Source organism: Heterocephalus glaber, unplaced genomic scaffold, assembly GCF_053883595.1.
Source record: "Heterocephalus glaber isolate CG9 unplaced genomic scaffold, H.glaber_assembly_v1.0 deba00001543, whole genome shotgun sequence".
Classification (NCBI taxonomy): Eukaryota; Metazoa; Chordata; class Mammalia; order Rodentia; family Bathyergidae; genus Heterocephalus; species Heterocephalus glaber.
Window position 1 is genome coordinate 4387965 of NW_028258336.1, and position 27972 is coordinate 4415936.

Here is a 27972-nt window from a genome sequence, read left to right on the forward strand (position 1 = left end):
TTAAACCTAAGTGTTCTAAACTAGAACTCTGAAGTGAAATAAATGAATTTATTTGTAAAGGTGTGTGGGTACCATAATTTTGACTTTATGATTACAAATTTCCAGTGTTTTGTGTTTCACATAAGGGAATATATAAAAAGAAAATATGCCTTACTTTTGAAAACTTTTATTTCTTATTAAGTTTGAACCTTTCCAGAAGAAATGTACTTGTGGTAAAGTCAATATTTACTTACAGATCATCAAATTTGAAAGTTTTTTTCTCCTACATATCTTAATTAAACATTAATGATAGAATAATCTATGACAGTTTGGGCACCATATTTGTTCCATACTTTAAGTAATAAGAGATTTTTAAGTATATAATCTTTGAAATGAGAGGTCAAGAAATATAATGAGTTTTATCAATTTTAAGCAAGAAATTGGCTATATGGTATATAGTTGGTCAAATCTGCATATTTTTCACTTTAAGAAATCTCAGTAGGCCAATTTATTATCAAAACATTGGTAAGCATAAAATGAAAATATGAATTTCTTAGCTTTCCATTCCGTAGAAACAAAATATCCAAAAAACCCTTAAAGAAGGAAAGATTTTTGGCTCACACTTTCAGAGATATGAGTCCATGTTTACTTGTCCCTATCCCTGTAGGCTTGTAGTAAGACAGAACATCATGGTGGAAGGGCAGGGCTGATGAAAGCTGTTAACTTGAAGGCAGATGGGGGCACAGTACCACAGACAAGATATAATTCCCAAGGGCTTATTACCAAGGTCCCATTCTCTTCAACTATGTCACACCTTCTAAATTGCTAATTCCTCTCAATAGTCCATCAAATTAAGAACCCATCAGTAGAGTAATTCATTGAGGAGGTGTGCATCTTCATTATCCAATCATATCCTACAAACTCTACCTCTGAACATTGCTGCATTGAGAACCCAATCTTCAATATGGGAACCTTTGGGGGATATTTCAGATCCAAACTGTGACAGATAATATAGATTGTATTATTACCATATTAATTAATAACATTAATAATAATGCCATGAAACTATGCCTCCCTCATATACAGCTTTATACAGCAAGGGTAATGATGAAAGACCTGATATCAAAGTTCTCTGATCATGATATTCTCTCTCTGGACTCTTGTTTTTAATGTTTTTGTGCTTACTGCCTTTTGTTATATTATCACCTATTAACTAAAATAAAAGCCATTCTTGCCTTATCCTTAAGAATCATTCATATAATTGTATGTTGACTTTATTAGTCTTAGTCTTTTTAGGATATTGATAGCTACCTGCACAGCTTTTAAAGAGATAAAGGTGAGTTAGAGGATGATGTTAGTGAAATGCTGAGAAGTATATACAAGGGTAGTTTAAAGAAAATGAGTTTCATGGCTGGGGACTTAGCTCAGTGGTTCTGGTGCCTGCTTCACAAGCACAAGGTCCTGAGTTCGATCCGGGGTACCAAAAAAAAAAAAAAGAGAAATTGAGTTTCAATAACCTAAAAAACAGAGTAAGTATCAGCTTCAAAATCATCTTCAGGTTTTGGAAAATGTGTTACAGTTTGGTTTTTTGATTAGAAATTGTTCTCCTTCCCTACTAAGATATTAAAAAACCCACAAGAATATTTAATTTTTACAGCTGGAAGGTTGTAGATTGGTTGTTTAGGAAGAATTTCAGGTTATTAAATATTGGAGTATTGTACTGAGAGAGATTATAGAATCATTTTCCTTAAAGATTTTAAGGTAGTATAAATATTCTATAGTGTGGTTTGATATGGGCTTAGAAAATAAAAGATATGAAAGACTTTAGCACCTCAATTTTCTTTTGAAATTCAAAAGTATGTATTTATTAGGCATGTATGTGAAAAGAAGTTTATTTGACTTTTAGTTTTTCTAAATTCTGTGCCAAGATCATAGGTCCAGAATCATTTGTATGCTTAAAGATCAGTTTTTATACTGGGTTTGCTTCTCAGCTTTTAAAAACATTTAATTATTTTTTAATCCCTTCCATATTGTGATTATTTAAACTGAATATCTAAATCAGATTTGATGTTGTTGTTAATTTGAATTTCTCTTGCAAATAAATTACCGACATAACAGGATTAAACTACAGCAGAAATAAGGGTACATTATCTTCTTTCTTTAGATGGCTATTAAAACATGTGGAACCAGGCCAGAGGGTCACCGTATGTTGATTTTCAATTTTCCTTTGTGTGATCAAATGATAAGTAACTTTTCTAATCATTAATGTTCCTTTCTGACCTGCTCAAGGCTCTGTTCTCTTCCTTGACCATCAGGATCTTCTACTGCAAACAGCTGTTGAAAGATGTTACTGGATGGGGTGTTAAAGACAAAAAAAATGCTTTATATTCACAATCAAGGACTCAATCAAGGCAGAGGGCTTAAAGTTTCCCAAAGATAGGAAATTTGTACATCTCTTTTATAGTCTTTACAGTTAAAAAAAATTAAAGCCATCTAGTGATAAAGACACTATTTTCTCTTTATATATTCCTTAAATTAATGACATAATAATTGGACAATGATTTCATACTTTCATGATGACCCCACTCTATGTATAATCTGCTAATTGTACTATTGCCTAGGTAAATCAAAGGCATTCTCTTTCCGTTTTGAAAGTTTGTTTTAACACATGGAAATATTAGAAAAGATACCTGATTTCTTTTATTGTATTGAAAGGGTCTTTGTAAAATAATCAAAAATTTTTTTGTGATCAAAGGAGCTCTAGTTCAGAGGAGTTATTTTTTCATATCATGTAAATTATATTAGTTACTATAAAAATCCATCCCATAAATGAATTATTTTTATATTATTAATAGCATAATTTGCAAATAGTGTCATTTATCTACAAAATTGAACAAACTGGAAACCTGGACATTGATAAAATTTTGAATAAGTAGGAATATTTAAAAATGTCTTAATTCTTGAAAGACAATGAAGTACTTTTGTGCACTGTGTTAACAGTGCCTTTAAAAAATCCAAATATAAGTGGTGATGTTGCATTCAGATGTTCAAATAATAGTTAATGCCTACCCTCATGTATTAAATGAATGTTAACAATTGTATATAATTATCATAATTTAAAATAAAAGAAAATGGTAGGATTATGAATGTTTGAGATATTTTATTACACTAGAATACAAATAAGCCTTGACTAATCAGCCTCAATTTGTCAGTGATATTACTCAATCCTGTACCATGTCCAACAAATAAAGCCTTAAGAAAAATGAGAAAGTAGTTTGGTTGTGTGCAGAATCTTAGGCAGAGTTGATACCAGGACAGGGCTAATTCAAATATAGCATTAAAACTGAAGCAAATACTAAATTTTCTGAACGTGAAATTTCTCACACTTTTCAAGAAGACTTCCATGATTAAGTGAGACATAACTTTGAATATAATTTTTATATTAGTTAACAGCACACCCTGAAAAGTATTAGTTTTTTTATTCCTTCCTACAACATTCCTGCCAAGTGGCCATGAAATGAGTGGTGGGGATACAGTGTAATCATCATTGTTCAGCTCTGAGGTTTTGAATATTCTGTATATTGAACTGACATCTTCTCCCCCTCGTTTTTACCCATTGGTTAAACTGACTTCAATTCTAAGTTGACATGCATATTTTTTTCCAATCCTTGACTTTCTCAAGTCTGAAATAAAAAGAGTTGCAGTTTCAAAAACATGAGAAACAATCAATCACTCTTTCAGGCATGAAAACAAATATGCTAGATAAAAATAACACTAACAAAAATAATTGCATTTAATCCATGTAACTGCAACACATATTTCTGTAATGAGAGGAGACATAGGAACAATTGACAAACGAGGGATGATGCTAATATAAGGCAGAAGTCTTGTTTTTTGGTATGATTTTTCCTAGTACATCAATGATTTGAAGCAATCAGGCAAGCTTCCTCACAATGAAAGAGAAAGACCATGGCAATATATAAAGACTCTCAGAAAAAAATTGAAAATCCTTTAGAAGGGCATCATTTATTGGACATACGACATGACTTAATGGCTTTATTTCCAAAACACTGAATTTTCTGCTTAAGTTATAAGGGCTGGTGAAGAAGCTGTGAAGATACCCTGTGCTATTTTTAAAAATTGGATTGATAAGCTGAATCCTGCCTCGAATCCTCAGTTTCTATGAAAGTGGTCTCTAATGGAGGAAAATGCCCTCAAAGACCTTATTGCTAAGAAGAAACCATAATAAACCACAGAGTTTAAGGTTGAAAAAAGTTAGCCGATTGTAAATGCTGGGAACAAATGCCAGGAGAGATTTAACTGCAAATGTTTTAATGGGGGAAAATGGCTCCCATAAGAAATTGGAGCTCTAGGCTTATGCTTCACACAGAGAAAAACAAAATTTTATACAGTCTACCTGCTGCTAACCAAATAAATGAACATGAAAACTGGTTCAGTGATAACCCTGGGATGTATGATATAAGCAAATACAGTGGACTATACTTTTATAACTCAGAAAGTGCAGGACATTGAAAGAAAAAAATATGTTTGCTGAAGAAAAGCTTGCACACAAAATAATAAACAATATAAAGAAGTAACTCACAATGAGGTTGAAAATTTATGTCTCAAGAGAAAAAAATATGAAAGGCAAGATAAGAGAAATAATGTGTGAAAGAAGGTCCAGTACAGACTGATGAGGAGTTCCAGGAAAGAAGAATAGGCAAAAGGCATGATGAATGAATCTGCATCAAAGAAAGCAACAAAACAAAACAAAATAAAACAAATCTTCAGACCATGAGTTTCAAGAAGATAAAGAAAAGAACACTTAGATACAGCAATTAAACAGCACTGACGAAATTCTTGAAACTCTTGCAAGCAACTAAAAAGACTATTACAGTTGCCAGCGGTTAGACTAGCAAAGTTAAAGTATTTTTCAAAAAAAGAGTAAATAAATGTTTCCAGAAAGATGACGGAATAATCCCTGGATACATATTAAAAAGAAAAAATTGAAATTCAGAAGATACTAGTGAGGTAGTCAAGAAGCAGTTTTCATTAAAGACACAGTAAACACAGATGCATTTAAATAAACATTTGTTAACAAGTCTTGGGCAGTGGATTGGTTATAATCTTTTAGATTTTTGTAGGCATAGAAAACTTATCTTCAAAAATTTGCAGACCAGGTAAGAATGCTAACTTTTAATTTTGCCAAAAAGCAACATACTGTAAAGGCTGTTATAAACACACAGACCATGACTTTAGGAATCTTCAGTCTATTGTAACATCAAGAGAGAATGAAACTTAAAAAATAATTATCGCTGGGCATGGTGGCGCAGGCCTGTAATCCCAGCACTCTGGAGGCTGAGGGAGGAGCACCAGGAGTTCAAGGTGAGCCTGGGATACATAGTGAGTTCAAGGCCAGCCTGAACGACAAAGCAAGACCCTGTCTCAAAGAAACAACAACAAAAATAATTATAGTTCATTAAAATTTTAAAAATTACTTTCATAAAAAATCCTGACATATTGACATCATTGTTCTAATTTTGTCATAGAAATGAAAAACTTTATCATAGAGTAATACCAATCCATTGCTGCATGTGTGACTATTTCCTACCTTCTTTCTAGTTTTCATGAATTGTAAGTGATGGTATTATTTTTTCATAACATTAACATAATGCTAGTGCAGAGTAGATTCTCAATAACTATACTTAAATGAAGGTGAAAATTACTATCACTTTTGCATTGCCAGGCAATCCACCTATTTAAGAAGTTGATCCCATGAAAATTAAAGATTCCATTTCAAATTTTCACTGTTTTGTAACAGAAATGTCCCTCATTGGGGTTGTTGATAACTTCTCTCTCATTTCTTAAATTCTAATTTCCCCTAGAGAATTTTCCCAAAATGAAAGTTAGTATTACAGAGGGAAGCCTAATAACACACAGATAATGATGTATTAATTCATAGAAGTCATGGTACTAATCTTAACAAATCTTCCTATATCAGGAGTCACAAATATGTGAAAGAAACTGCTTTTCTAAGCTAAACTGCTGGTTAATCAAAAAAGTCATCATCTCCTGTCACTAACTATACCCCATCACTTCATGTGTGTGTGTGCTTTTAAATTTCTTTTTAACTTTTATTAGTACATGTTTTCAGTACATAATGATTATGTGCACTATAGAGGATTGGTACCTGTAAATAACACATTTCAATTCCCTTCTTTTCCCCTCCTCCCTCCACCCTTTTTATTTAATTTATTTATTTATTTAGTTTTTGGTATCAGGGATTGAACTCTGGACCTTGTGTATGCAAGGCATTCACTGGAACCATTGAGCTAAATCCCTGGCCCACCCCCTTTTATTTTTCCAGCATCAGATTCATTTATTTATCTTATATGAGATTATAAAATTTTCATATACTGTATAAAAATTGAAAACAAGACCAATAGGCCAAAGAACGTATAAAAAATGTAAGACAATTTTAGTAAGTCAAGCTACACTTTTATATTCATTGTCTGCACTGGATTAGAATACTTTTTTTTCTCATTATCTGTATATATAATGTATATCTATATATATAATTTTTCATATTCAAGCTTGTGCATCTGAGTTACTTCACTTAACGTTATGGTCTCAAGGTGCATCTTTTTATGGCAAAGTACTACTCCTTTGTGTATACCACAGTTTTTTATTCATTCATCTGTTGATGGACATATAGGCTGTTTCCAAGATTTAGCTATTATGTATTGTGCTGCTATAAACATTGGTATGATACACCATTGTGGTATGATGTCTTTAACTCCTTTAGGAAGATGCCTAGAAGAGGAATAGCTTGGTCAAGTGGGAATTTCTACTTTTAGCTTTTTGAGGAATCTTCATACTGATTTCCATAGTGGTTGTACTAGTTTACATTCCTATCAACAATGGAGAGGGGTTCCTTTCTTGCCACAGCCTCACTAGCATTTGTTATTGGTTGATTTCTTGATGGTAGCCATTCTTCTGCCTGCTATGGTGGAAATTATACAAATTTCCCAAGAGGCAAAATATTTTGGCATGCATTTAACTTTATTAGATTTTGAGACCTGCGTCATAGTGTTTATTCAATAACTAATATTTATGTGTGAGTGAGACTAATCCATCTATGTAATATATCATTCGTGTTCTAGATTCCAACAGTTTTAGAGAAAGATGGGTATTTTGAAAGTATGAAATTGTTCTTAAGTAATCTCAGGATGCATACTTCTTGCTTATTTGGTATGAAATGAATGAATTTTTTTCTTGCTTTTTATCTTTCTAGGGAGTATCTTTTTAAAATCTTCCTAAATTGGGTATCAAAATCTTTCTTACTCAAGTTGAGATTTCAATTGTAAGAGCTATTTGAAAACTCTTCAGAGGCTTTTCCTTGACTAGTTAACAACTTGGGAGTGTTTCCCAACATAGATTTCCAGTTCCATATTTTATATAATGACCTGTGAGAAGTTAATGCCCTACCAAAATTTGAACTCCTAGGAGCTCACTAAGGTAACAAATTCTTGTTAGATAAGGAAATTTATCTTTCAAAATACATCATTCTCTGAACATTAAAAGGGTGTACTGTGAATCTTGAATTAAGGTTTGAAAAAAGTTAAGTGTGAGTAGATATTTTTCAAGGATCTTTGAGAAATAGTTTTTGTAAGTTATCTAAATTGTATGTTTTCCTGATTGAAGTTATGAGTTTTTCCTCTTAAATAATAGAATTATCATTGCATTGTTTCATCTGAAGTAAACATTTGTCTCCTTTTAAATTTGTCTGAAGGAAGATTTAAGCCTAATAAAGATGTAAGAGGGCTGGGGATTTAGCTCAGTGGCACCATGCCTGCCTCCCAAGCACAAGGTCCTGAGTTAGACCCCGGTACAAAAAAACAAAAACATAAGAGATTGAAAGTATTATTCAGGGATTTAAAAAATTAATAATCTTCATATATACTATTCTATTAATGCTTGTCTGTTTTTTTTGTTTGGTACCGGGGATCCAACTTGGGACCTTGCACTTGCCAGGAAGGTGCTGTGGCGCTGAGGAATCTCCTGGCCCTAATGCTTCTGTTTTGTGAACTCATTGTTCTTTGAAGTTGAGTAGACTTTACTTATGCGATGGTAGTTTGAAGCCCTTAAATGCTACTCCCAGTGCTTTAAAAATATTAAACTAAAAGAATATATTTAGAATAAAATAAAAATCATATACCATAGAAAAAGAAAGCTGAAGTAGTATATTAAAAATCTTAGAGGGCCAGGGATTTAGCTCAGTGGTTCTGCTCCCTGCCTCACAAGTGCAAGGTCCCAAGTTTGATCCTCAGTACCCCCCCCAAAAAAAAAATCTTGGAAAGAAAAGTAGATTTTGTAATAAATTGTATTATAAAAGGAAAATTTTGTTTATATTATGATTCACAGTACATGGTCTTTTTCTGTCTTGCTTTTTTCTTGCTTATTAGGTGTCCAAATGGAGTTTAAAAATTTTAAAAAGTATTTTAAAGCTTAATAGGTATTATGTCTCCCAATAAGAAGCACCCTAAAAGGGACCCAAAGAAATATCTTCAAATTTTCAATAGTGTCATGCAGGGCATTACTACTTGTAGGATCAGTTTACTTAAGTGACTTTAATATTTTACTGCTCTATTTCTGAGTTGTATTTATGTGTCTGAGTTCTTATAATTGTGTTTTGAGAGCTAAAAGAACAGTTGGGGAATAAAAGCAAATGGAAGTATGGGCTGGGGATGTAGCTCAGTGGCCTAGTGCCTGCCTCGTAAGTGCAACGTCCTGAGTTCGATCCCTGGTACCAAAAAAAAAAAAAAAGCAAATTAAGTAAATATATATTAATTTATCTCTACACTCCAGATTATCATATTTTAATTATAAACATATACTTTATATTTATTCAAATTCATATATTAATTTTCTACTCATTTCCATGATCTCTCTCCCCCTTTCTCTGTCCTTCTCTAGGTAAATGGGTAGATAGATAGATTGATAGACCGATCTTCTATATTAAAATTATCTTTCTTTGAATACTGTAGTGGGTCTAGGAAGTTCTAGTTGCCTAGTTTATTTAGCAACACTATTAAAAATTGGTGTTTGTACTATTGTGTATTTTAGAGTATAATAAACATTTATTTCCATCCTCCAAGTTATTCTTTTCCCTACTCTTTTATATTAATGAAATTGTTGTACATCATTGTAAAAAGATCCTAATCAATATTAAAAGCTAAGACATACTTTGTCTACTGGATGTTTAAATGATTCTGTAAAATAAGTAACCTTAATTCTATAAGAACCTCCTTCAAAATCCTTATCTCTGATGCTACAACAGCAACAAGAGGCCTGGGGTCTCTTTATAAGTAATGCTGAATGACTGTAAGTGTATTTTATTCCTGATCAACTTGCTTTTGCCTTCTTTCCTAGGAAGTGTGTAGAGAGCTGTGGTGCCTCAGCAAAAGCAACCGCTGTGTCACCAACAGTATTCCAGCAGCTGAGGGGACACTATGTCAAACTGGGAATATTGAAAAGGGGGTAAGCTCAAGTGATTTACTAGCTGTTTGACATGTAGGCTAAACTGATAAATTTCCAATGCTGATATTCAACCACTAGGAAATCTTGTGTATTAATTTAAAATGTACTATAAAATAATAATTCCTACCCTGATGGTTTATTGTCATATCTTGATATCTGCAAATATGCATCTATTAGTAAATTACATTGAGTAACTATTTTCCAGGTCAGTTTCTCCTTTCTGTTGGTACGTATATCTATATTTGTACCAAAAAAACCCCTCACCAATAATTTTATAGTCATATGATATAGCCTATTAAGTCATATAATATAACCTAGTTTTTTTTCTGGTGAATGATTCCTAGAAAAGATTATGTGACCCAAAAATGGACTGTAGTCTAACTAAAGTCACTTTTAAATTACAGTATAAGAAAGCACTAATAGTAGATGAATAATAATACAGTTTATTGAACATAGAAATTAGAACTAAATAATTTTAGTTTCTTTGGTCTAGTTTTCAAAAATATTTAAAAAAAATATTAATAACAATTGTTCAATCAGATAAACATAGATGTATGCTACTTCTGAAATTCTCTAGGAATTGTTACATTTGTAAATTCTAGGACTTACTGTCATGCACTAGATTTAAAGTACTACTACTTGTCATCTGTTCTCAGTTCTGACTTCTTTCATGTTAGCTGTGCTACTTTCAACAAAGATTATAATGAATCTCAGTTTGCAGAGGGATGTTTACATAAAAAGAATGAAAGCTTTTAGGCAGCTGTCATAGTTTATTAATCCTTGCTGATGGCTTCATTCAGGACCTATGACCTAGTGCCATGTTGATAGCTTTTCCATGCTGGGCTTGGGAATGCTGGTAAATTGGGCTAAATATATGAATTGCTAGGGTCATTTAAAAAGGATTAAGAATTTTTTTTTTTTTAGATTTTGTACATAGCCAATAAAAATACAGAGATCTTCGTGCACTACCAAAAATTCCTTCTTTTTTCACTGAGCTATTAGCAAATATTAGGAACCACATTCTTGAAAGGACAGTCTAGGTTTATTTTGGAACCAACAATTTGTGTCAACAATAAATAGCAATTTGTATCAGTCTGTACTTAGAAGAAATACCACAGCTGTAAGGAGGCAGAGTCACAGTGAGAATCTACTTCTTTATTTGCCATTGACTGTTACACTTTGATCTAGTGTTTGGGCCCCAGTTTCTCTTTCTCTAGAATAAAACTCTCACTAGGCCTAATGGCTTTTTATTTTACTTTATTTTTTAAACAAAAGCATAACAAATTCCTTTTAAACACCTCAGAGCTCTCCTAGAAGCATTTTATAAGATATAATCATGAACACATGGCTCAACCTCACCATTTAAATTGTAAAAACATATTTAAATTCTTATCATTTCTGCTAAATAGAAGGGCCCCCAAATGTCATATTTTATAGCTATATGCACAAAGGATAGAAGTGACATATTTCTTAGAAATTATAATTTTAAGGGATACTCAGAAAACACTCTCAAATCATGTTAAAACTAAAGGTATTAAACTTAAATTTAGATAAGCAAAAAGAGGAGAAATATAATTATTCCTAAGCATAATTAGAAATAAACACACATAAGAAAGCAATTAATATGGGCACAAAATGTATTTGATTTCTAAAGACTCACATTGTTAATCTAGGTTAATGATTGTCAACTTTTGGATCCCTAAATCCTTTCTTCAAATGAAATCTACAGAATTTAAATCTATTCATTAAAAAAAATAGTAATAGTGGCTTATAGAGCTCCTTGCTTGCCCTTTACCCTGACTTTGGACCATTGCTAGTTCCTGACATACCTCCAAAGAACAACCTGGACTGCATGAAAAACTACTTAACGACCTTGTAAGTGTAGCAAAGATTTGTGTCAAATGGTCGTTTTTGTTCACAATATTAGAGTATACCAGCATAAGTTCAATATATTGGCTATTACCATCTAATTTAATCCATAAAACAAATCTTGGTCATACTTCTAGAAACATGGGAGTTAATTTTAGGAATGGCACTAATAAGTCTTAAAATGAATGAACATAAGAAAAAACCCCCCATAAATGCAGATTACTGGAATGGAAGAGAAAAAAGAAAAAATATAGAAGACCCTCAAAGCATCCTCAAAACTGAATTTATGAAGACTCAGAGAACTAAATCAATCTACATTTTTAAGAAAAACAACAGAAAAAATCTAGATACATAAGATGAACACTTATCAATTTATTTTTTATTAAATGTATTTACTGTATTATTTACTGTATTAATTTTTATTATTGGTGGTTTCTGTTATTTTTTCCTTAAGAGAGAAGCATGTTTACTATTGCTAAATGTAGACTTTACATTTAGAGGTATATCTTTTTGGAAATTAAATCAGAGCTTAGAATATTGACTTGAAGCAAAATATCCATGCAAAGTTCTACCAACAAAATTAAAGGGGAATTTCCAATTAATTTTATCAACTTTTGTTAGTCTGTAAATTTGCCATTTAAAAATAGTTGACATTCCCAGTTACAGTGATGGTAATTTTAATGAATATTTTAAAAGTACTGATACTATGCTAGGCATATATTGCTAGGTACTTTACAATCATTCTTCTGTTTAATGTTAACAAAAATCCTCTGAGTTGGGTACTGTTTAAACTCTGTTTTACAGATGAGAAAAGTATGATTTAGGAGCCAAAGATTACTGAGCAATTTAATAGTAGAGCTACTATTTCATCCTAGGTCTGCCTTGTTCCAAAAATGAAATCTTTGCCCCTTAATACTGACTCCGATTTACTTTATCTTACAATGAGAAATTTTGCATAGGAAAAAGCAATTTCTCATAGTCACAATAAATAAGTAGGTTACTAAGTCTGAGATAGGTGCCAAAAATGTATTTTAATGCCAAATGGATTTTTCATTTATGTACTTGTAACATTTCTTAGCTCAGGAATCACAATAAAAAAGCAACATGGGCAGAACACTGAGGTAAAAGTATATTTAAAGTAAAAGTGTGACAATTGGTAAGATAATGGAATTTATAAAATAAGAGAAAACATTTCTACATATTTCTCAGAAATATAGTGAGGATAGAATGAGACAATATTTTCATGAGCTTTTTGTGGGCTTCCTTTGAGGAAAGCTACTGTATGTTACTAGAGTGTCATCATTACTTTTCATTATTATTTTTTCCAGTATTGATATTAGATGATGATGGGCAGATAATTCATTGCCAGACTGTCTTAAGTGGCGTCAATTAGCATCAGAGAGTATAAGAGTTTGTGTATCTCAGAGACATGAATGGAATATTCACAACCTCTGATCTTAACTCTTGAATTTCAAAACTACTCTCATCAAAAGAAACAAGAAAAAACATACACCCTGTCTAGCCAGCAGAATAAAACCAAAGCTGCTCAGAGTTTTCTGAATAAATCTTTTTTTAAAAGGGAGGGGGTAGAAATATTGCTTGAGTGATAGCATAGACATATCCAGAGGATTGGATCCATGATGATCTCGTCAAATTCTGGCTGCAAAAGATATGGGATCCCTGCCCAGGGTGCAGTTCCACAAATGTTCCATGTAAGTATGGGAACTGCTCCATGCACATTTAGCAGATGGAGTAAGAAATATGGCCAAAAAATTAAAAACTGATCTGTGCGTGAGTCCTGGGGGGTCTGACATCGCTATTACAGCCATTGGATTTTTGCCTGAATAAACCATTCAAGGACTGAATAAGAACCATATGGTCTGAATGGATGTGCTCAGGGACAGTAGCATTCACCAGAGAAAATTTGATGAGCCCAGACAGTGTGCTGGTACTCTATGTCCATGGGTCAGTCTCCTACAAATCAATCAATATGACTTTCAGCCAGAGAACTTTCCTTGGATATAGCATTGGCAATAGCCCTTTGGACAGGAATCGGAGGGATGTCATATTTGATGAAATAGTAAATAAAGATTTAAATTATAAAAACTTCAGTAGTTGCGTTGGCATTGTTACTGAGGAGGATATTAAGATAATCAAAACCCAATCCTTATAATCCTTGTTGGTGACCACAAAGGTGGTTTCAAATACTTGGTTTATTGCCAAAAGATTGATTTAATGACTCTACAGGATTCATTTAGAGATATAGCCCAGAATTTGGGATTACAAATAAGTTACATTGATTCCTAATATCTTTGCATGGAAAACATACTGTTGGATTAGAATAAGATTGTTATATGCCTCGCTAAAGCATAGGATATATAATAGGACATTTTCAGCCTTAGATCTTACCTTATTTAGGGTAGAATATATGTATTGATCAGACCATTAATTGTAAATACAGGAAGTGAAGAAAGAGTAGCTCTTCTGATTGCTCTAAAAATTTAAATACTGTAGTATGAAATGACAATTTCTGATTTAGAATTTGGGCTTAAAGGTAGTTAGAGCATCCCTGCACCCGCATAGTAGAAAGATAACACTTTTAATAGTACTATGCTTCAACCCTCAGCACTTCTGACTTGTGAGAATGTTCTATATTGAATCACCTATATGACTTTCTTTAAAAATTCTAGAATTTCCTTTGAGGTCTCTCATTCCAAATGCTGATTGGACCCAGGTTTGACTATTACAAGATGTATCACCACATCCTAAAATTGTTCTAATTAAAAAGAAAGAAAATTATTTTAAAATGTATATATTCATCTTGAAATTTTCCTACATGGAATTCTGACAAACTCTCAAAAGCTAGATTGTTTGATTTATAATATGCCCTGATTAAAGACAGTCCCTGATGTAGATCATGAAATCTAGTAATCCAGTAGCAAGAAATGTTTAGCATTTCATAGTGTCACTTTTTTAAGAAGCCTTTTAAAGTTTCATTGGCATATGCTATCTTTCTAGATACTGTTTAAAACATTGAATTCAGAAGGAATGTGGAAAAGCAAGAATAAAAATATGATATTTTATTCTTGTAATGTGATGGTTTCATTTCTTTCACCTTTGTGAATCTGGCTAAACACACCTGAATTAGCGAAGAAAGGCCAAATTTATGTTTAATTTACACTAAACTAACAAAAGTGTAGTTTGGAACAGTCAAAAATTACTAATTTGTTATAACTTTTGCGAGTAAAGATTAGAACCTGGTTTACATTTGCCTATTTAATATTCCTAGTTTTAAAAAATGAAGTAAGATTCTCTCCCTCTAGATATAGAACTTTTGCAGTTTTGGCAACCTCATGTTAAAAAGGATAAAAACAAATGATACAATACTGTCCTTTATAAAGTTAAATAACTTTCTTTTTAAAGTCATAACACTAGTTCAAGATATTTACTAACAAAAGAGAAAAGTAGCAGGAATTCCAAAGAGATGCTTTTGTATAAATACAAAGGAGAAATCAGAAACACATACGCACATGCACACACAAACACATACACTTCTACCAGGGATCACAATCAAACACGTTGTTTGATAGATTTTAACTTCTTTGAAGGTATGTCTGCACGTAACTAATTTTTGAAGTTGTCCTAATCTAAACCAATATGGAATCAAGAGCTAAAATTTGTTCCCATTTTATAGTGAGGTAAATACAAGAAAAGAAAGCGCCTTGTCTTGGATCCTAAAACATTACTAGAATAAGAACTAGAATTTATGATAAAAGTCACCTACATGGAACAGTTGTTATCTTGTAAACTAGTTAACTAAGCTGTTAACTCATTATTGGAAACTAATCTCTTGTGAACTGTAGATAACTGATATTTATAGTACTACAATGCACATTTTATCTTTTCATCTTTGTTGTTTGACTTTTTGCTAAAATTGTCTATTTTGTTATAACTTTAAGGAATAGATATAATGAAAGCATGGATGTATGCAGTAAAAGCTCTTCTTGAAAACCATTTATGAAATACTATGACTGTGTAGATGTTAATGACAAGAACTGAGTAACATTTAAAAAAAAAACTAAGCAGTATATTTATCTTTTACCTTAAGAGTAAAGTTTATTTATTTTTAAATTTTTTTCAGTGTGGGGGTTGAATCAAGGCCTTCTGTGTCCTAGGCACCTGCTCTACCATTAAGCTACACTCCCCATCTCAAAAATAAGTTGTAAAAGGAAAACATGGCTATTTCTGTGATTTCTCTCACTGCCCTACATTTTGTGAGCATCCTAGAAACATGTAGAGCAATATTATTTTGTTCCATGTCCTGTGGGCTTATAATTCGTTTTTCCCCTGAAGATGAAAAATGTGAAAAATTTCTCTACAAATTATTAGTATACTCAAGGTAGTCTGAAATAACACATGGTGTGTAGCTGAGTGGTTTTTTTAATCTTTCTAGTGGTTTTTGTTTATATTTTATGGAGTAAAAATAATTCAGTATATTATTCTTAAATGTCTTCAGGCATCCTATGTCTCCAGTTGATCTTTTTCCCACTGATTTAGTGTATTTTTGGACAGATAATCCCTTTCTGCCAATAAGTGATGTTGGGCAAGTCATCTCTTTCAGATTCTTGTTTCCTCATCTGAAAAAATGAAATGTTTAGGCCACATGAATCCTGAAGTCCACTTAAGCTTTAGATCTAACTCATGTTTATATAAAATAAATGTAAAATCAAGCTTTTATGTTACTCAAAGCCAGTAATGCTAAGTCTCCAACTTGAAAAACTAGGCACATTTTATGATTTGAGCTGGTTCTAGTGTCAGTTTCCATTCATTGCAAATCAGTAATTCCTGGCCAGAACTACACTGCTCAGTTATTTGCCTTAAAAATAGGTGCAAACATAAATATTCTTCCACACAGCTACTTGTAGTAACAAAAATGCAAAACTGGAAATTATTTGGCCCAGTATTCTGACTTTTGTATGGGTAAAGATCTAACGTAATTGATATATCATTATAAAAATATTTGATGTTCTACAGCGACCGGGTAAGTCATAAAAGTGGCAGGAGGAACATTCTTTTCCTTTCAAGTATACACTCTCAGCAGCCCTACTCCCAGAGTGGCTACTATATTATTGCTTTAGCTGACTGACTCTTCATCATTCTGGGTATGTGATTGTTTTTTCTTCATGGTAATTTTCATTGTCCAAAATTCAATCATTTAGTCTTTCTTCATACCCCCCTTTTTTTTTGAGTCAAGGTCTTGCTAATTCCCTAAATTGTATAGTCTGGGCCAGAATTTATAATCCTCCTGTCTCAGCCTCTCAGAGTGTTTGGATTATAGGCATGTGCCTCTGATTTTAATATTTATCAGTCAGTGTTGGGGTCAGAGTGTTCTTAACAGCCAACCAAATTTTGACTTCCTCTTACTTAACTTTTTACAGGCAGATGATCACTACTCAGTACCCATATTAAAAAAAATTGGGGGCCGGCCAGGGATGTAGCTCAGTGGCACCGCACCTGCCTGGCAAGTGCAAGGTCCTGAGTTCAATCTCCAGTACCAGAAAAAAATTTTTTAAAAAAGTTTTATGTTGTTACACCTACTAAAACAAATCACTGAGATCCAATTATTTACCCATAGTCAGGGAACCAAATATGAATTTGAATTTCTTAACCCTCTAATACTCTAGTCTTTTCCTGATATGTAGTAACCAAAACATGATGCAGAATTCCATAATTTACCTAAGTATTTATTTATTTAATAAACGTTTGTTGCATGCTTACTACATGCCAAGTAAAACACTGATAATGGAAATGCTCTGTATCTTCTTTGTCCAACATAGTAGCCACTATCCACATGTAGCTGTGGCCCCCTTGAATTGTGGCTCATGGGCCTGAATACTTGAATCTTTTCTTTTAATTAATTTAAATAGCCATATGTGGGCCTCAAAGCAATTACATTCTAAGAAGCAGAAGCAAAGAATTTAAAAGATAAACAGAGTAACTTAAAATAGTATTAAATGATAAGAGAGCACCCAAAACAGTCTAGAGGACTAAATCACCAGATGCAGTTGTGCTAAGGAGGGAAAAACTTTGTGTATCAAAAAAAAAAAAAAAAAAGAAAGTAAGCCAATGTGCAAAGAAGATTGAAGCTGAAGAAGGATGCAGAGGCTACATCACTATGTCTGCTATTGGCCAGAGTTTAGAAAAGTAGGAAACCACCGAGGTCTTTTATGAAAAAAAAAGTGACAAGATGTGATAATACATTTTAAAAAGTTATATTTGAATGTTTTATGTAAAATAAATTATAGAAAAAAATAGAGGCAGAGTGACCAGGTAAGAAGCTATTCCATTTGCCAGTTTTTCTAGGGTGGTAGCAGTGAAGAAAGTGAAAAGTGAAAGAATTCCACATATATCTTGGAGGAAAAAATCAACAGACTTGGTGATAGAATTAATGTAATGAATCAGTAATTTTAGCATCACATGTCATAATCTCGTATTTTCATGTAAGTTTGAATTTTTATTTAATATCTAACATTGCTGACCCTCAACTCTAATAATAGTTCCTATAATTATTCATAAAATAAGACTTTTATAACATCAGTTGAGCTTGTCAATGTTTGATAAAAAGCCTACAAATGCTTGGTTTTTAAAAAGACTTTGTTTTGCCATATTCTGCAAATAAGATTTATCATGCTAGAGTTATGAGCTGATTATGCGATGTTATGCGTTTCAGTAAATTATTCCTGGCTTTCTACTTAGGTGCAGTATGTGTGGTTTATTGCCAAGAGTAAAGCTGAGCAGAATTCCAGTACACATGCTCATGCAGAGGCCATACACATGGCTAGTCTGTGTATGTACCCAGTCCCTAGAGTCTTGGCATTACTTTTATTGTGTCTGCAGTGCTCATATAGATGAAATGCCACAACACATTCTTTTACTATTGTAGCCTCAACCAGTTTTTTTTTATTACAGAAAGAGCAATTACCATCATAAAAATTCCTTACTGAGGAACTTTCCATATTGCGTTATCATTCCATGAATCTCATAATAGTGGGATGAATATAAAGAAAATTTTTTACACTTGATCTTAGCCAAAAGGCCGAGAAGCGATAAAAGAAAATTTTTTAAATGCTGAAGTATCTAAAGAGACTTTGAAGCCTGTAGCTTGCTCTATAATGAGAAACATTAAAGTATGGAGAAGAAACAGAGAAAAAGAAGGCAAAATCAGGTTTTTTAGAACTCATGGTAGATGTTAGAGATCTATAAATTATGGTCTAGCTAAAGATAATTTGCAAATCACATGCACCTTCACCAATGTCTAAACACAGTTGAAGAACCATGTTATCTATTTTGAGAATGCTAATGCCTAAAATTAGTCATTATCTGACCCTTTTGTATTTCTATCCTGTTGGCTTTATCTGCCTAAAAGCTAATTCTGTGTTTTCTGTGAAATCTTGCAGTGGTGTTATCAGGGAGATTGTGTTCCATTTGGCACTTGGCCCCAGAGCATAGATGGGGGCTGGGGTCCCTGGTCACTATGGGGAGAGTGCAGCAGGACCTGCGGGGGAGGCGTCTCCTCATCCCTAAGACACTGTGACAGTCCAGCGTAAGTAGCTAAAGTAAGCCAGCGCCAACAAAAAGACACAGTTGGAAATGATTCAAAGCTGCGGTTTCACATGTTATCTGTAAAAACGTTTCTCTAGTGAGCCAAATGCTTGTCTTCAGAGCAAGCAATAGGAACAAGAAAGTGGAAGAGCTTTGTTAGACAGGCTTTCTTCCTTTCCCCTTACTGTGTTACTAAAAATAAAAATAAAAAATAGAAAAGCATTGTGTATCTGCCCTTGGTAAGCCAGACTTTTAATCTAGTAATAATCAGATAGATTTCCTTCTCCAAAAACTACTGAATTATGGATGAATGCAGGTCTGGTTTATGCTACATTATCATTATTCCCAGGAAACCTAAGGTCTTTTCACATGTCACATAAAATTATTACTGCTACATTAGTATTAAAAGGACCAAGGAGAGCACTTCAAGGGTTGAAATGCCTTGATTCTGATCACAAATCACAATGAAAAGAATATCGCCCATGTGTTAAAATAGTTTCCATTCACATGCCCCCATTAATCATCTTCCAAAGTTGCCACCACTTTTCTCCCCAAGATTGTTTTATGCAGGTCAGATTGGGGCTCTCTCACTACTCTTTTCTCTAGCCAGAGTCCCCCAGGCAAAAGGCCAGCCCATCAGTATTCTTTGCTAGCTCTATTGCTTTAGCCTTCCTCCAATGCCAATTACAGGTGGACTGTTCCTTTAGCTGTATTTTCTTCTCGTCTTCCCTGAGACTATACTGCTGCATGTCAGGTGCCCATTTTTGTCTAGAACTGAACTTGAAGGCCTTCTTTCTCAGCTTGTATTTGGTGCAGAATAATGTTATGACAAGTCTACTTCCTCCCACTCTGGGAGAAAAGATACCTATTTTTATTTTTTATTTGTTCCCATTTTAACTTAGGACTTTCCTCTTTGGTTTCTCTCTCCAGATATCTTGTTTCTTCTCTTTTCTTCCCTTTAGCTCAAAACTGTTCCCCTTTAAATTAGTTGTTTCCATTCTCCCACTTTCTATCAATTATTACCTTCCTGCTAAACAGAGGTTCCTATTACCCATTCTTAAACTTTGTTACTGCTATCCCCACTATGACCAATACATTTGTTTTTGTACTATCAACACATTTCTCTCTATCTTGTTCAAACTGAGCAATTTCCTTTCCTTTGTTAGAGTCACCATTCACTGGCATTCGAAATATATTTAAAATATAGCTTTAATTATTCATTGATACCAGTCAACTTGATCCTTTTTAAGCAAGTGCAGAATAATTAATCTAAATTCAACTTCAGCCTGTTGTAACTTAATAACCCAAAGTAGGGAGCCGGGGATTTAGCTCAGTGGCACTGTGCCTGCCTCAAAAGCACAAGGTCCTGTGTTCGATCCCTGGTACAAAAAAAAAACCCCCCACCAAAACCAAAAAAACCAAAGTATAAAACTCTATGATAAATAATATATTCACATATGTAAGGAAATAACCTGAACCTCTTTTAAAAAGAAGTTAGTTCTTTTCCATTTGATAATTCCATGCCCAAGTAATAGCATATCCCTTTCCCCAATGTTAAATACTTTAAAGATTAACTTATGTCACTCAAATATTTGACATCTTGCTTTTTTCATTAATTTGGATGCAATATAAAGATTTATATAATGCAAAGCCATCTGAGTTTTGGATTTAATTTTTAAAATTTATTAATATTCGAGATGAGATGGAAATTCATTTCTATATTATTTACATTGAACTGGAGCTATTTCTAGAAAAATATTTAGTGTTCTCTCTTTGCTTCACTTCTGGATGAAAAGCAAACATTTCATTCCTTCTTGGTAAACATCTAGTGTCAAGTTATAGCTTTTAAATGGCTTTTCATTATAAATAAGTGTTTTTTAAATCTCATTGTGTTAAATTCAATATGTGCTATGGTAATTAAAAAATACGCAGAAAGTTTCTTAAGAATGTGAATCATGACAATTAAGTCTTAAAGACTACTCATAGTAAATTGTCTTAGTATTTTTATTCAACAATCATAATTATAGCAATTGCCAGCATTATTTTAATAATTAATAAAAAAGTCACATTTTATATTTTATTAAAGTAAATTTTATTTGCCTTCATTAAACAATATATGTACTTTTTATGTGGATAGATATATTCAGGTGTTAAACAAAATGTTTTTTCAGACCTTCAGGTGGTGGAAAATACTGCCTTGGGGAAAGGAAACGCTATCGCTCCTGTAACACAGACGTAAGTAAAACAGAACTTTGCTATGAAAAATTAGCTTACTTCTTCCCTAGAGCAGGGAAATTTTTAAAATTGTAAACCATTTGATCAGACATCTATGTGGATGAGGGTCATATGAATTTCCTGAATGGTTGACAATAAATTGAGCTGTCCTCAACTCCATCGACACTTCCATGGGTGGAGGGGAACTCCAGCACTAGGAGCAAGCATATTCTTCCCCAACAGGTATCAAAAGAGAGCCACATACACCCTCAACTGCCAAGTCCCTCAACACTCATAATGATCACTGTCTTTCTTGAGTCCACCAGGATTGATCTTATTAACTCTTTATTTCATGTTTGACATTGAAAGAAGCCCCCATATTCACATCATACCTTATCTCTTGCCATCCAGTCCCGTGAGACTTTTTATCACTTCTTCTGTTCTGTTTCTTTTGCTTGTCCAACTAAAGCTCTTCTGTGCCCACAGGAGTTCATGATCCATCATCAGCAATATTTTATACCCTGATTTATCTGAATTTTACTTCTAGTCACTTTCTTGCTATAATGGAAACTGGCTTTCCTTTGAATCTACCGTTTCTTCTGTAGGTTCCAAACTGGGGGCTCTGTTTTTCCCTTAGCTCAAGAAGGCTGGGCCTGGAAGTAGATATCTTTGTACCCCATAACTTCTTTCAGGTCATTCTTCTACCCTCCCTCCCTCCTTTAATTTCATGATAGACTATTAACCTGCTATCACTCATTCTCATACTTTCCAATCTTACCAGTCTTAGGTCTTAGTGATTTCATAAATACATAGATGATTGTTCTGACATGTTCCTTTCTGTATTTTTCAATAAGAATCCAAAGCATGCCAGTTATTTTTCCATTTCTTTGCTCTCTTTTGAAATGAATTTCTCAAAAGACTTCTCTATACTTAATCCAATCAGTGCTTTTGATGTCATTTGTATGCCATTTGACCCGCAAAGCTTGAGCCCAGACTTCTTCCATGGATTTGAGGGCCATATCTTACTACTTGATTAGACTTTTAATAGACAACCCTTACTACTCTGGAGGTCCTAATCTTTCTTACCCTGCTCTATTTTCTTCTGCCTTCTAATATACTCTAATTTCTCATATTTCAGTCTATTAAATTTGAATCTCTCAGAGCAATTAAATGTGGCTTCAATTATAATGATTTTTTTAAGTTACCAACATTATTAATTCACTCAAAAAATTATTAAATGCCTATTGAATATTAGAGTGTTGTAGAGTGAGAAAGATCATTTTTGCCCTCAAGGACCTTATAATGTCCTGAAAAATCACTTAAATGCAGAAAATCATAACACTGTATGATAAATGATATGATGAAATAAGTATGAGATACTATAAAAGCACATAGAATTGACACTGAGGCTTAATTAGGGATTTGTGGATTTTTTTTCCATTGAAAGCTAGAATCCTGAAAGACAAATGGGAATTGAGCCGAAAAGGAGAAAGTGACGAGATTTTACACAGAAGGAAAATTAAATGTAAGGACTATCTGTTTAAAAGTATGATCTTTATTTTGAGGCATTAAGAAATCACTTAAAGAGCCTTAGATTTGTGTTTTAGATGAGAAGATTGGAGAAAAACAAGAGTACAGCAGAATATTAAACAATTCAAGAGGTATTTCAGGTTACAGATGAGAATAAAGTGCAGAGCCATAGCCTCTATACTAGGGAAGAGTGGAGTCCAAAGAGGGATAACATGAAGAAAATTAAGAACTTAACTTCAAAATGCCATAAAAATAAAAGAAACAGTATAATAGGAAAATCAGGGTGAGGAAGATAGAAGTTGAGATCAGAGAATGAAATCTGATTGAATTTGAGATAAGACAATAAGAATATTCTCAATGATGATGAATCTGGATTATGGCCATAGAAATGCATGCCTGTGCATGGAGTTGAAGGAATTCAAAGACCTTTATAGCTAGTGAGATCTAGGAGTCTTCCAAGTGGATAGTGGAGTTATTTTGGATGATATTATAACTTGAAAGTGTGAATTAAGTATCAAACTCCTTAATAAATGAGGGAGAATGGCCCTCATTTATTAAGTCAGATAGTGATTTGGATGGATGGCATGAGTCTCAGGAACAGAGGTTTTATACAACAATAGCAGAAGTGAATACTTACTGTATTGGATGGGTAAGAGGAACTCAAATGCACCTCTCAATTCATATTTCCATTGTTATAATAATTTTAAGAGTAGACTCACGTTTAGGCCCTAATGATATAGGTATGATATAATACAAATAATGTATAATAGCCAAAAAAGAAAAAAGAGCCAAACATTTTAGACATGTTGCATTTTACACATATGCTGCATTACAATATCAAATGGTAGAACTTATTTTTGGGTTAGCATTTCTATCTTGTCTTTTAAAATAATTGATGATGTTTTCTTTACAAATTTTGACTTTAGTTATTCAAAATTTGGAATTGAGTTACCATATGAAAATTTGTTTTCTATGCTGCTTAGGTTTTGTCTGGGCATTATTTGTATAAGCTGGGCCTGCTTTAATATAATCTGATATATAAAATTTTTAATTCTACAGGCTACCTAATCTAGGCCATACTCTTCAATAGAACTTTCTTTATGATGGAAATATGCCATATGTGCATTGTCCAGCCTCATAGCCACTAGCTCAATTAGCTGTTGAGAACTTGAAATGTAGTTAGTGTAACTGAAAAACAGAATTTTAAAGTTTCATTAATTTAAATTTGAATATCATATATGGCTAATGGCAACCATATTATATGGTGTAAGGATAGTCTACCTATGCTATAGAAAGTAATCATTATAAAGAAGATTGTAATATTACATATGAAATTATCAAAACAAATCAATCTTAATTCACTTAAAAAATATAGTTGGCCTTCCATTTCTGTGGGTTTCATTCTAGCAGATCCCACCAAACTTGTATTGAAAATATTTTTTAAAAATTGCATCTGTATTGAATATATTCAATTTTTTCTCATCAATATTCCCTAAACAATACAATGTAATAATTATTTACCTTGTATTAGACTTTATAAGTAATCTAGAAATAAGATTTAAAGTGTATGGGAGAATCTACATAAGTTACATGGAAATACTATGCTATTTTATATAAGGGACTCAAATATCCACATATATTGTTATCTGCAGTGTGGAATCACAAAAAGATGAGTTGATCATTAGAACACCAAAATATTTCTGCCATGTCAATATTCAGAGGAAGAGAAGAGAAACTGTTCCAGTATCTATTTCTTAGGTATAAGGAAAGTTGTTCCAGGTCTCTTCCCATCCTTCTTACTGGACTTATTTCATATTTTTCTTTTTCCCTTCCTTTCCTTCCCTTCCCCTTCCCCTTCCTTCCTTCCTTCCTTCCTTCCTTCCTTCCTTCCTTCCTTCTTCCCTCCCTCCCTCCTTCCTTCCTTCCTTCCTTTGCTTCCTTCCTTCTTTCCTTCCCTTCCTTCTCTTCCTTGGTTTTTGCTTTTTGTTTTGTTTTTTGGCCAGAAGGCCACCTGCCCAGCCTTAAACCATCGTTAGTAAAAGGAACAGAATTATTGTAATTGGTTTGCCCCTAAAATGGGGTTAAGACCACTTTTCCTGAGAAGTAGATGACTGAGCAAAATATTCAGAATTCTTTTAGCAATACAAAAGGGGGGGTGTAGGGGGAGGGTGCCTGGGATAGAAACTAGGTAAGCCATAATTATCTGCCTCAGAGATCTTAATTACCATCATTAGAAGTAGCACTAGTAAAGGTAGCCACCACTGAAATTTATTTGGTGCTTAACTATGTACCAGACCTATCAAGGTAAACACCTTCCTTTCCTACATGGAGAGTTCTCCTCTTTCTCTTGAGTAGTGAGTTGCCTTGTTTCTGCAATACAAGCTAGCTCATAATTGATTGTATTATTTTGTGCCACTATGTACTACAGCAGCTGAGGTCAAACTATGTCAGCACAACTGAACAGCACAGAAAAATTATACTATATGTGATGACCATTCACCAAACATTCTTTGCTCAGTTTAACCACATGCTGTCATATTGTATGTTTCTACCTGTTCCTCATACATTGGCCTCTTGTCTCTGTAGCTCAGCAGCCTCAATCTTTCATTAATTTATCTCAAGTTTAAAAAAAAAATCCATTTACTCTAGTATTTCTTTGTACACAATGTGCCATATATTTTTTAATTATGGTAGTATTTTATTAGAGTTGTAACTATTTTTTAAGGTTCTGTCTTTGAGTTGTCTGCCAACTCAATTTTTCCCATATGCCTGTGGGAATGTATGTGTCATATTAGAGCAAAAACTTGTATTTTTAAAAAAATCTATCCCAGGCTGGGGATTTAGCTCAGTGGTTCCACTGCCTGCCTTGCAAGTGCAAGGACCCGAGTTTGATCTCCGGTACCACACACACACACACACACACACACACACACACACACACACACAGATCTATCCCAAGAGCATCTAATGTATAGACTATATTATAGGATAGGAAATTTAATGATAAATCATGAAGTATGAGTCGATTGAAGGTAAGATCGAGTAATAGAAGCAAGAGTTCTGCATTTTCCAGTTAGCAAAGAATTACTATAGGATCATTACAGGACTATTCTGTCTGTGTTCTTTAAATTAACTTTGGGACTTTCTAAATGTATAATGGTCTAAATTGGATGTGCTCTGCAGGCTATATACAGCCCTGGACAGCTAGTAATGCAGCCCCACAATATTATAAACTTTTAACATTATTTTTAACAGTATTTTTGATATTTTTCATAACTTGATTACACAGTGCTTGAGCATAAACTACATAGGCAACAACAGAATGTTGTGTAGGAGTAGGTGAATGCAGTGCTAACTCTGCCTCTTGTCCCTGCCACAAGTAGTTGAATTTTTTTTTTTGCTTCAATTCTTTTATTGGTACATTTTAGGTATAGAATATATTTACATTTATCTTTGGGTGCTTGCACCTGTACATGATGTATCTTTGTTCTTATTTTTTTCCCCATTAGCTGTGCATCCCCTCTACCCTTCCCTATTTACATAGACTTTGTTTCCATTTTTTTCTTTTCTCATAATTTTTCCTTTCCCTTCTTTCCTTTCCCCCTTCCCTCCCACTTCCCCTACCCCTCTGGACCTTTTCTTCCTATTTCACTTTATCAATTATTCATTTTAATCATTTTAACCCTTATTGATACTTTCAGTTTCTCACACTAGAGAAACTACTCGGTATTTACAAGTGTGTCCTATTTATTTCACTTTAGAATATGGCCTCAATATGCATCCATTTAGCTATAAGTGACTCTAGTTTCTCGTTCTTTATGGCTGAGTAGTACTCCATTTTATAAACAAAACACATCTTCTTTATCTAGTCTCCAGTTGATGGACACTGGAGCTGTTTCTAAGCTTTAGCTATTACTAACTGTGCCTATTGCTATAAACATGGGTGCACATATATTGCTGTGGTATGATTCTTTTAATTCTTTTGGGAAGTAGTTGAATTTTATCAGATGTCACATGCCTTTGTGCAAATTGAAGTGTAAAAATCAGCAATTACTAATAACAGTATTTTAACTCACCCACATGTGTGTATGTCTGTGAAGACAGGGATTTATTATTATTAAGGAGACATGTAAGTTTTCTTATTGAATTTTTAAAAGGAATTTTTTATTTCACTAAGTAATTTAATAAGTTAAAATATTAAAAAGGGGAATTTTGTTCCTTATATTATATTATATATTTTATATGCAGTCCAAGACAGTTTGTCAGCACCCCCATTGTGGCCCAACAAGCCAAAAGATTGGACGTGCATGGTTTAAATGTTCTCTTTTTCTATAACAGAATGTTACATATGAGTTACTGTACTTTAAAGGATTCAGAAAAATGCACTTTTCATTTATTAGGCCAGCCTTCTCCTTAGTGCATATTTCACATTACTTAATACTGTACACATCATACTTAATGACCCTATCAATAAAAATCTGAAAGTAACTTTAAAATAACTATTAAAGTAGAATCAATTTGACAGTTAAAGAACTAGAAAACAATTTATAAGCATTCTTCACTTGATCATTTGTGATCCAAGAGATTTGTTGAGACTTAACTAAAGATAATACAAAGGATAAATTCATATGATCCTGAAAAAACTTTCAAATTAGTATCCAGAATGAGATAGTGCTAAGCAGTGAAACAAGAAGAGAACTGGCGTAATTTAGTGCCATGAATCTTTGAGGCTTGCTTTGTACTTTCTAACTTGGCCCAGCATGCACATTGCATGCATCTAGATTTTATCCCAATTCATATATATTTGGTAGATCCTACTTGAATTCCTTTTAGGACATTTCAACCATATTACATATAGCCTGTTGGTTTCCCAGATAATATAGCAATATAGATTGGTCATTTCTGTTATTGTGTGGCCATAGTAATGGATCATTGGTTAGTTCTTGTATTTTTACATACTATAGTAAATATTAGTCATTTAAATCATAACTGAAAAAGGAATAAATTAGAAAATCAGAGGAAAAGAAAAACAATATAAAACTGTGATAGAATCAGTACCTTAAATTTGTACCACAAGGCCCTTTTACTTATTAAAGGTGAGTCACAAATTTACCTCTGAGTTTCCTAGTGAAATGACACAAGAAGCAAACGCTGTCAGTTCTAAGATTCATAATGTCTTATAGATGCAACAAAAAGAAATACCATATATCCATAATGGAACACTTTTCTATTTTGAAG

General features: G+C 33.2%; 1 protein-coding gene and 1 pseudogene across 6 annotated transcripts in view; one reads left to right on the forward strand and one right to left on the reverse strand.

Moving 5' to 3' along the window:
* Positions 1 to 27972, forward strand: part of Adamts6 (ADAM metallopeptidase with thrombospondin type 1 motif 6) — a 295156-nt gene that overhangs the window by 176646 nt on the left and 90538 nt on the right. For 5 of the 6 annotated variants that reach the window (XR_015442349.1, XR_015442350.1, XM_087189555.1 and 2 more), the window contains exons 13-15: positions 9412 to 9519; positions 18846 to 18991; positions 21162 to 21225. Coding sequence is in view for 4 of the 6 variants with exons in the window: in XM_087189555.1 (XP_087045681.1) it covers positions 9412 to 9519; positions 18846 to 18991; positions 21162 to 21225 (318 nt within the window). In the remaining 2 variants the exon portion in view is untranslated. The remainder of the gene's footprint in view (positions 1 to 9411; positions 9520 to 18845; positions 18992 to 21161; positions 21226 to 27972) is intronic. The other variant, XM_087189557.1, reaches the window with a different exon arrangement.
* LOC147824433 (U2 spliceosomal RNA) lies at positions 18336 to 18496 on the reverse strand (annotated as a pseudogene).